Source organism: Triturus cristatus, chromosome 4_1 (genome assembly GCF_964204655.1).
Source record: "Triturus cristatus chromosome 4_1, aTriCri1.1, whole genome shotgun sequence".
NCBI classification, from domain to species: Eukaryota; Metazoa; Chordata; class Amphibia; order Caudata; family Salamandridae; genus Triturus; species Triturus cristatus.
Genome location: NC_140585.1, coordinates 913,994,881 through 914,006,504, shown reverse-complemented (window position 1 = coordinate 914,006,504; position 11,624 = coordinate 913,994,881). Strand labels below are relative to the sequence as shown.

The 11,624-nt window shown below is 39.1% G+C and overlaps 1 protein-coding gene across 2 annotated transcripts in view; it reads right to left on the bottom strand.

Moving 5' to 3' along the window:
* Window positions 1-848: 848 nt before the first annotated feature.
* The window catches only part of LOC146855790 (uncharacterized), a 208,021-nt gene continuing 197,245 nt past the window's right edge, over window positions 849-11,624 (bottom strand). For both annotated transcript variants that reach the window (XM_085653699.1, XM_085653700.1), the window contains exon 11: window positions 849-2,741. In XM_085653699.1, the coding sequence (XP_085509825.1) occupies window positions 2,490-2,741 (252 nt within the window). In that variant the 3' untranslated portion in view covers window positions 849-2,489. The remainder of the gene's footprint in view (window positions 2,742-11,624) is intronic.

Genomic DNA, 11,624 nt, shown 5'->3' with positions numbered 1-11,624 from the left:
AGGGTGGGACAAGGCCAGCACAGCCCTTTGGTATTCCCAGTTCTCACCCTTCCCTCAGAAAGCAAAAACAAACTGTGGCACCTGCTTGATAAAGGATCTGGTCCTCTGCCATGTTTGTGCACTAAGTCCAACGTTGAGCAGGTATGACAGAAGTGCAATGTGTAGGATGAAGGAGCTAATTTCAGATAAGGAAGATTCGGAAGCTCAGAACGTGGTCAAAATACAAGGGGGCAATTACTATGAAGTTATTTGGTTTAGGGTTTCTCTAATGAAAGGCAAGTAAGGCACTGGCCAAGGTTTGAGGGGGGGGGAAATGTGAATGCCACTCTTTCCGGTTTCAAGTGCGAAGCTCAACAAAATCTTTGGTGTATCCTTTTCAGGCATCTTCATTTGACTAAGAAAGATGAAATATGAAATCAGAGACAGGCTCTCAGTAGGCCTCAAATAAAGAAGATCTAATCTTTAGCAGCTGTTTAGGCCCCGTTAAGGCAGCAATCCACAAAGCACTAACTCATTACAACCCCACTTCCTCGTTCATATTGCATGGAATAAAGTGCAGGACGATTGCTAAAATGCGAGATCTATTCTGAAACATGAAGGCTTAAACCCCTTTGATATTACTCCTAGTTGTATTTTCAGGTCAAAAGAATACCTGCAACTCCTACCACTCGAAGTAGAAAACATTTTGTTGACATGAGTAACCTAATCTTGAAAGCTTCCGCTAAGCATCACTCAAAAGTTTACAATCAAGGCATTTCCCTGTAGGAAAAAAATGGTACAGAAAATAAAAGGAGGCTCTTCTAGATCAAAGGCACTTGAGCAAACGCATATGGACACAATGATTCAAATTGGAGATGATGGAATCAATTTATTCCACTCTACAAAGATAAGATCACACAGCAACGGTACAACATGCATAATTCCTACATGCTAGCACAAACATTTGTTTCATCTTGTTTGTCCAGGCAATAACTAACTGTAGTTTAGAAATCTTCAATTTTCATTTTTTTTATTTTTTAAAAGCACATGTTTTTACCCACGGCTTTTGGTGGTTGCTGTCATGATGAGAACACGACTTCTGCAAAGCATGGTTAATCTGTATCACAAGTTAAGGTTTTCTCTAAAGTGGAAGACTTGCAAATATCAATATCCTTTGTGGCAGCCATGATTAAACAGTATAAAATATCCTTTGGATGGTTGACGTGTATTACCGTGGCAGATGAAGAAGCTTAATTCATTGGGGTACGCAGATTGGCATCACCATTTCATTACAACAGCCTCTCTACTGGTTTTGATGTCGACTTATTTTTTCCAGGCAGTGCACTTTATTAGTGCCAAAAATTTACTGTACCAAATGCCCAACTCCACCAGGTCACTGCAAGACAGTCACCAGTAAAATGAAACCAGATATTAGAGTAAGGGGGTAGACAAAATCAACATGCAATTTACAAAAACCATCTAGCGAGGAAAATGCAGACTCTAATGGTGAGATGCTTCATACATCCTCAGCTTTTACAGGAGGTGGGAGTGGCAGATGCATCCATAAAGTTAAGGCAACCTACACCAGCAACACAACACATCTATTTCACCTAAGTCAAGTCAACACAATGAAGCTAATGACTATTTGCCTAGTCTTTGAAGCATTCTTCCCTGTACTACTGAAGACAGACAATACCATCTTTACGGATATCAGAAAGCTGGGAGAGCTAAAACCGATTTGCTTTGATGTCCCATTAGGAAATCAATTGCCATAAAGTAGCATTTTATAATCTAAGCGTCTGCTGAGTAAGACCAGGAAAACGTACTTCACAGGGTAATTCATATTACTTTCGTTTCAATTTAGTAAAAGTTTTGCCTTGCTGACCAATGCTCTTGTAAGTACACAAAACACATCTTTTTTACTGATAATCATTTATCATTTGTTTCAATTTGGCCTTCTATTGTGCATTCAAGAGATTAAAATGCATTTCTATGCTCCAGATTTTTAACAATTGTTTAAGACCTTCAGTTCAATGAACTCAATAGGCCAGCACTTAACAATTCTATCTATTAAATAATGAACAGAGATGAAACATTTTCAGAAATTTGATCTTATTACTGTGCTGCATTTTAAAAACCACAGCATCAACTTTGAACAGTTCCCAAGAGTAGATCACCCAGGCCATGTCTGTCAGAGCATGACAAGGTACTTTATTTTAGCAGACAAAATGAATAACTGTGTCACCAAACTCAAAAACACCAGAGTTTGAAAGCCACTTCACACCATAAAAAGAGAAACCTAGAAAAGTAAAATGTATATTGCATTTAGAAAACCGCAAGCACAAATATATACAAGTTGCTCATGATATTTTGAATCTGATAAATATAACACTGAGTGAAATAAGTTGTGCGGTACAGTCCATAGTCTGCATGAAGACATTCTCAAGGATCAGTCTGTGCAATCCAAAGTCAAAGTCTGAAAGATCAAGATTAAAAAACGTTCTTCTGCTTTATACCTTCAGGTCATAAGGTTGCCTCGGATTGGTATGGACTTCCACCAACCGGAAGGCTTGAAGTATCATGGCAATCTGAAGGCAGACACCATTCAGAACATCGATGAATGGGTAGGTCAGATCCCGCAGACTGGTCAAGATGTTCAACAGGAAAATCAAGACAGGTTGAAGTATATTATTAAACAAAGCCACTAAGAAGGGCTTAATAATGTGATCTCCTACTGCCGTCATCATTCCCACTGCCAGCATCTGTATAGACAAAAGTGTGTAAAACAGGGTTATGGGAAAATAAGAAAATGATTTGCTGGCCTGCGGCATGGTCAGGTTACTACCATAAAAATGTCTCCTATGTATATTATTATAACCTACATTTACCCATATTTATTGTGATATATGTAGATAAATTGTATATCCCTTTATCAAAGTTGGATCAATCTACCATTTGTTACAGTAGATATTCTCAACATGCTATATCTACAAGTGAGGTAATAGACTTGTCACACCAACACGCGTCTTTAAGAAGGCAGGAACCCCCCCCCCCCAACTAATTTTCTACTATTTTAAATGTATGTTGATTAAATATGTTCTAATTGAGTTATAAAAATAGGCTTCCTGTGAAAATCTAAAAAAAAAATCAATCAAAATTGCATGAGGCCTTTTTATGAAGATAAGCTATGTGCGTTAATGTGAGCAAAAAGAAATATCAAGGTTTGGCTGTGAATGCCCGTGTTAGATAGATTTTCATAGTTGCACGGAATGCAACAACTAATCATTTTAAATATTACAAAATGTTTTTGTATTTTTAAAATGTGTTGCAGATTTAGTTGTGTTACAAGGACACTTTGGCCATTGAGCCCCGTTTAAAATTGAACGGATGGAGGATATAGTGATTGATGTACAAAATTAATGCTTATAGGAGACATGCATGGTTTTGGCGTACTTACTGATCTCCGTATTACATATGCACACCTTGGTTACTCTCGATTCACTAATTATACTTATAAAGTTGCAGCAGAAAATCTGAAAAAAGGCCCATTTAATCTTCACAATTTCTCACCTACTGTCCACCATGATACCCCAATTTTGTAACCTTTGCACACACATTCCTAACAGCCATAGACACGTTGTAAATTTAGAATTTTAATTATTTTACTAACTTTAATAGATAGCTTTTTGTGTATTTACAAATGGAAAACTTCAATAAATTACAAAGGGTGCTTTTGCTTGTCAAACATTTCCACATTTAATCTCGATCTCCTTTTCTCAATCTATCAAAGTCTAGCAACAATTACAAGCAAGGCTATCAACCTCTGCCCTCCAAAATACAGACCTGGTCCTTTCTGGGCGAACCCTCTGGGTGTTATGCTTAACATTCGGGCTGATGTGGCACCCTGCAAATGCGTTTGTCTGGCTGGAAATAGGTAGGATGAGGGCTGCTCTGGCAACAATTTGAGTGGAGTACAATGCTCATCTCTCACCAAACCACCCCTAGTCTCCTTTCGAACTGCAAACGATTTTGCACTTGCAGAATCCTAGGCTAATTTAAATAACTTGGGTTGCAACACTGGAATCCCCCATTTGTGACTTATCTGCTTTTCTGAGTGTCAAATGAGGACAGAATATTGAATTTTAAAAAAAAGTAATATGTATCGTATTATGGGAACCAGTGAGGGACTGACACTTGACTAGTTTTGCCCAAGGGAAAGAACAGTTGTATACAACATGAGGTAGATTGGTGTCTACAGCTAGAAAGGCTGAGCAATTCATAACAAACTCTCTAATGATAGATTAGTGTACACTCTAAAGTTAGACGTGCAGACTCTCAAGGGTCTCACAATGCTTTAACTAGCCCTAGAGTCTTTCAGATGAGTCTAAAGAAGACAAAGCATTACAAGATAACATGCAACATGACTCAAAGATCTCAGAGGTCAGTCTTAAATACATTTTAAAAAACTGTGGTGCCAATACGTTCCCTTACTTCAGTACATTTTCGATTTTACTCTATTGTGTATTAGGGGCAAAGGAGAGTTTCCTTGTTTACTGCATTCCAAATTAGTTCCAGGTCCTTGTATGTTGTTTTGCCAATAGTTTAGTTTACCAGTTCTTTTTAGTATGCCTTGTAGCACTGCCATTTGTCTGGGTGCCATCTCTGACATCCTAGCAATTCTATTGGAGAGCAGAAAGTAAAACCTCAATGGATAAAATGTTCATGGTATCAGAGAACTGAGGGTGGAGATCTTGGCTCGAAAGCCTCTTCAGTGTGTAACGTTCTCTGTCCAGCAGGTAGAGAATGTCATCTGCAAGGTACATCTCAACTGAGCTCTTCTTTCTGAAGATTTCGGATGGGTATTTTGTGTGATCTGTTTTGCTGATAAGCATGATGGAAGTCCCTTCATAAACAGCTTCGGGACTTATTCTGAGTTAATTGCAAATTTGGTGCAGTAATATTGCACCGGCAATTTGCAAAACAACAGCTAGATGTAGCATTTCACTGTATTTTCATGCCAATACCTTAACAATCAGATGATTATGATTGAGGTTTAGTTTCTTCATTATTTTGAGCTATAGGGCGAGCCCAGATATTAAGATTTGATGGATCCTCAGGACAAAGCTTAGTGTTAGGCAAACAGTAAACCTCAGAGTCACCATGTAAATCATTTGTAGAAATAGGCAATTCACTAACTGTAGATGTAAATTCTATGTTGGATAGGTCTGCCCAGACAGTGTTAGGCCTGGACCTTATGAGAAGTGAGGTCTACTAACCTTTCATTCAGATCAAATGACACACAGTTTCCAAGAAGCACTTGTCCCAAGACATTAGTCAACAATTATAATTCGCTCATGAAAGTTTTGTAGATAATGAACTAAACGCACATAGGTGATCTGGCCAAGCTGACTGCCACTAAGGCCTGTAGAGAACAACTCCATACCCATGGCAGAACAAAATAATCTGAAGACAGTAGTCTTTTACCCAGGCATTGTGGGCTTAAAGTAGACACCACTTAGCGTCCTACATACTCTACCTACGACAAACCACAAAAATGTATTTGTTTTCTTTAGAAATCATTTTCTGAGACCACTACATTCTGTTATACAAACAAAGTATGGCAGAAGCCACTGAGATAAAGAGAAACAGCAGACACAAGAAGTAGATATTAGCAAAGAGGGGAGTCACTGTTCCTATTTCAGAGAAGAAGGGAAGAAAGAAGTGAAGACACTCACGTCGTGTACTACTCTATGTATGGGGACAGTGTGTCCTCATCTTGATGCCCTCACACACCACAAAGGATGTCATGCTTCATCATTGAGCTGTGCTCCTCGTCGGGCGTGCGCTGCAATGCCCTACGAGTCCCCCGAAGGGTCTCTTTATTGGAGATCTTTTGATGAAGCAGTATCGGTGCGTGGGGGTCAGGGGCAGTGAAGTCCTAATACACGCTTTAAAAAATGGCTGGAGGGATTGTGAGAAATGTTATTAATATGATCCCTCTGTCATTGCTGAAAACAAAGTGAAAGGTGCTTCTATAGGGATATTATGTCCCTTTGTAGCTCACTAAATTGTATATCCCTGATGGATATAGTTTCCGTTTCGCGCTTCTCTACGGTATCAGGAGGAGATCCAGAGTGCTTCGTCAGGACCAAACAGATTATGGGAAGAAAAAAGTTGCCAATGATCTAATTTGAGCCAGTGCCGCTGAACAGATAGGGAGAGTAGTATCTCTGAAACGACAAGAGTGAAAGAAAGGTACAGGTTGATATTAAAATAGTTATTAAGGGATGGGTTCAGTTCACTTTATAGTATTTTGCTGGGTCTTCCATTGGGGTGCCAGGTGCTCGTGACTTACTGCATAATCCTTATTCCAAACTGTCAGAGTGTCTATAGGTGAAATAAAGGTGCTTAATTGTAGGATTAGAAAATTAAAAAGATGCATCATGTGAACAAAGAAAAATAGTGGATGATATAATGCCGTAGTTGTATGGTAACAGTACTTCTTATTGGTATTGGTTCCATTAATATATATACATATGTCACATACCCGTATTCATGCCTGGGTTTTGTGGACTTGAAAGTGTTATTTATAAAGGTTCTTGTATCGTGATAGGTAATGGACCTCTGTTGTCTAGGTAGATAATACCGCTAGGCTCCACCATTTATGGCAAACCTTGAATCACTGTGCCAAATATATATATATATATATATATTCACTGAAAAAACCAAAGGATTCAGATGTCATCAGTGATGTCATCAGTGATGTCACTGACCATGTCATGAGTGATGTAATATGTGAAGTCATCAGCAGTGCATTGCAGGGGCGCGAGTTATAGTTAGCTGAACTAACTATAACGGGGGAATTTCTAGGGTTTTGTACGAGGGAAATGTCCAGCTAACTAGAACGCTCCTGAAACCTATGGTTTTTTCAGTGAATTTCTAAGGTTTTTTAAATGCCAATTCCTAACTATAACGCCCCTAAAACCTTTGGTTTTTTCAGTGAATTTCAAAGGTATTTTAAATGCCAATTCCTAACTATAACGTGCATGAAACCTATGGTTTTTTCAGTGAATTTCAAAGGTGTTTTAAATGCTAATTCCTATCTATAACTTATCTCAAAAGATATCATGTTTAATGTTTTTCATTGGATTTCTCTATTTTTCAATTTCAGTGTGTCAATTTCAATAATTATGTTTTTTTGAAATTCTTTTTAACACAATTTTTTTTTACCTATTTTTTCATTTAAATCTTTTCAAAATTAAAAATATTTGTTTTTATTGGGGTTTTCAAACATATTTTTTTATATTTTTTAAAATATTTTTTTAACTGTATGTTCAAAACTTTATTTTCCCATGTTTTTGGATCCGCGCACCCTATGTGCACCGTTCTCAATCCCTACGCGATAGCATCCGCGCATGGTATGCGTTGGGTACGTGTTTAGTTCGCGATCGCAATGCGACCGGTACGCGACTCTCAGCCTATACGCGACACGTTCGATGTACGCAACGCGACGTTTACGTGCTTCCGCGATGCCTCATGTGCGTCTATGACGCGGTAGGTGCGCGGATCCCGCTAAATATTTAACATTTAAAAAAACATATATATGTATTTCATGTGAATATTAATTGAAGACAAACTCTAAACTAGTCTTAAAAGTAATATATTTTTACATCTAATCCTATATTTCTTTTTAATTCAATTTCGCGGATGCGCGCTGGGTGCGTGCTGCCTATGCGCAGGGTGCGCGGATCCCATGTGACCAGCAAAAAAAGAGATTTGATTGGTTCATTACACTTCCTGTTCTAACTATTGAAAGACCCCACCCAATTCAATCATTCTTCTTTGACCTTCTTTGGAGGAGCATCTCTTTGCAGAGAAGAAGATTTTTTAGACTAAGTTTACACTTAGCTCTAACTTTTTTCTACTAAAAATGGCTTCACGGCAGCAGGCATCACCTGCATCTCCTCATACATCTGAGGATGAATTTTTGGAGGAGCTAGCATGTACACCACGTTTTTCTTCAGTGGTGTGGAAATGTTTTACTTTTCCCGAGGGGCAAACGAAGACCAATGCCACCTTGGTCACGTGCAAGATTTGCAAAAGAGTGCTGTCTCGAGGGGATCCTAACAAGAAATACTTGTGCGGGACGGCTAGTATGATGAAGCACCTAAGGACCCTTCATCCTAACAATCTTGCACGAGAAGAATGCCGACGGATGAGAGACACTCCTGCTCCTGCGCCTTCCACCTCATCGCAGCCGAGCACTTCAAGAGTGCATCCGTCAGCCCAAAACTTGGACATCCGTCCTCAATTTCAATTTTTAAAAGCGCTCTGCACTAAATGCAATGTGACTTTGTGCTATGGTGAGCAGTCGATCGATCTGATCTGCCGCCAGCAAGAAAGTCACCATTGCTAGGTTTTTTTTTTTTTGTTCCCTGAAGTTCATTGTTTGGTTCCTCCTGTTTTTTTTCCAGAAAATCCCAAAAAATCCAAAAATTGTTGGAAAACCCCCCAAAAAAATATAAAAGAAGAAAGAAGAAAAAAAAAAGTTCTTCTAAGAACTAACTTTCCTGGTTTAAAAAAAGAGCTACATTTCTTTGTTAGTGTGTAAAAGGTTAGATGAATGTATGTGTAGTACGTAATTGACTGAATGAATGCATTAGTAGCGTATGGTGAATGTATAAGTGCAGAACTATGAGGAAGTGCTGCAGCATCACACAGTAACCTCTTTAACTGCAGTGTGCTGTAGTACTTCCGAAGCACAGGGATGCAACATATGTACATAAATATGTTGCAAATCTATGCTTCTCTCAGCACGGCTGCTTAAACTGCAGTCATGTGGTGACACAGGCACCCTTGCACCATAGTGCTAGGATATCTGTGTCATGCGCTGTTTGTTTTTCTGCAGGAAGACACACCTTCCTGCACAAAAACAATGAGAAAATGCATTTATCTCCTTCAATGTATGCTGAACATTTTAGCATGCATTGAAGATATAAAAATGTGGAGAAATGAAAACAATTCTCCTGGTTGTGCTTTCCTACACCAAGATGAGGTTGAATTTACATGAAGTCGAAAAAGTACACAGAGTGCTTTTCCTCTCTTTGTAAATATGAAAGAATGTCTTGCGCAATAACTAGGTTACAAAAAGTGACATATTTCTGGTTTTAAAATTCCTTGCGAATGATAGAAGGTAAGCACTGAGTTTTGTCTGCAAAGATGTTCAAAGAAGAATGATTGAAATGATTGCGGTCCTTCAATAGGTACAATGGGAAATATTATGAACCCCTCAAATCTCTTTTTTTGCAGGTCACATGATATCTGATTATGGTCAGATTTCAAAACTACATAGGTATAAACAGAGTGTTTTAAGAAACGTGTTTCAACTTTGTAGATTCTTGCAGACCTCCTCAGTCTGCATATTGAGACTTAGTTAAACTTACCTTCACAGTAATAGGAATAAAAAATGGTATACATTTTTTCAGATTTTCATTGCAATCTAAATTGATATAAAATTGCTTATTTTTAAATTTGGATCTGTGAAAGAAAAGAAAAAAAAAATTATAACATGTAATAATACATTTTTTACAACACAGCATAACTTCCACAAAGTAATTTGTTTGCCTTTTTTGCTGTTCTCAGAATAGATTGAATTTCACTAGAAATAGTGTTTTCAATCGTACTCATCACTTAACAGCGGGCAAAAAAAAAAAACAACATGCTATTCTCAGTAAAATACCAGAAAATACATATCACACATATATGAAATGCTTACGGCTTACAACATTTTATAACTTTAACTTATAAAAACTGTAAATATTGCCGCTTTAAAATATTCACCGAATCAATGACCACCAAAAAGTCCATAATTCAAAAATATACCTTTCCTTGAGGCCAAATGGTATTTTTGCACTCCTTCTTTATGTGAATTGTCCAATGGTAGTCCTATTAAATTATAATAATAAATTCCTCAGAGAATGAATTATCTTCCTAAAACTTTGACTTTAAAAATATTAGGTAGGAATTTTGTAATTCTCTAGGCAAACGTTGTTTAAAAACCAACTGAGAATCATTACAAAGTGTCCAGACTTTGTCACATTTTAGATAGGCAGTATAATGTCCAGATGTGGTGGAAGGACCATCATGGAAAATTATAGCAATTGCTACAAAAGTCCTTCCTGATATTGATAGTGGTGCTGCTACAAATTGCTTTATTAAAGTAGCCAATTTTCTTCCGTCAGCTGTACAACGTTGTATCATTAAAATGATGTATTTTCCATATATTGTTAGGAATAATGTGGATAACATTTCTGATTTACATTGGCTACACTCCATGTTTTGATTTGCACCTTTTTTAAAAATTTTTTTATTTTTTATTGAACATTTGGCAATATACAAAATACAACCAACAAACCTGCCAGTCAGTATCATGAGTGCATTACATACAGTATGCTAGTAGGTGTCATACAGAAAGGAACATATTGCAAGGTCAACATGTCAATAGCAATATAGGAATTACAAGCGATTAGACTGGGTACAGAAACTCAGGAGGGCCACAACACACAGCCACAGTACACCTAAAGAGCAACCGTGAAGGAAGACACGGGCAGCATCCGAAGTCGTGCCAGCGCTACAGGCATTGCCTCCGTGGTGTTATAAGAAAAGGATGCGGCGGTCCCCGACCGCCACCCACCTCCGATCATTCACTCAAAATATCACCCTCCGAGTCCCTGCTCTGATGTTCCCGAGCCCAACTCACAAACGGATCCCAGATGTCTCTAGGCCTGGATGCAGCCGGCAGCAACTCCCAGAACGTGGTAAGCTGCGTGCACCAATACGTTACATCAGCCAGCCAGCCTTTCACTGTGGGCACCCGCCGCCCACCCCAGTGGATCGCCACCTGTCTCTTAGCAAACAGTAAAAGCAACGCATGGAGCTTGCGCGACGGTGGCGGAGTTTCTCTGACATATCCTAGTAGCCCAAGCAAAGGGGAAGGGACGTCTGAGCGACCCACAATCTGGTTTACCAATACAAAAATCTGAGACCAATAGCCCTCCAATTCCGGGCAGGACCATGTTATATGTAAGAAAGAAGCTGAGGCAGACCCACATCGCCAACATTCATCCGTCTCTCTAAGCCCCATTCTTTTCAGGCTGATGGGGGTTCTGTAGAATCTATGTAGGTATTTAAAATGTATTAGACGCAACTTGTAGTTCGGCGATAGCTCAGTAAGCTGCCCACAACAGAAATCCCACTGTTCCTCAGATATCACAGGCTGGAGCTCCTCGTTCCAATACAGCATGGATCTAGGTGGCACCACCGGTGCCATGCTTTGCATATGGCGATAAATACGAGTAACCAGTTTACGGGGGGACGGGGAGCCCACCACCGCCTCCAATGCCGTAAAGACTGGCGGCGCGTCAGGGAACTCCCTAGACAGTGCCCGGCAGGCCGCACGTAGTTTATGATACAAAAAGAACAAGTTACTTACCTTCGGTAACGATGTATCTGTAAGAAACATTAGTTAGTTAGATTCCTCACCTTAGAATATCCCCAGGCGTCAGACTGGATCCGGAAGATTTTTCGTCAGCAATACCCCTTGCGCGTCGCTAGGCGTCGTCTGCGGCTCCGCGTCCGTCGTCGGC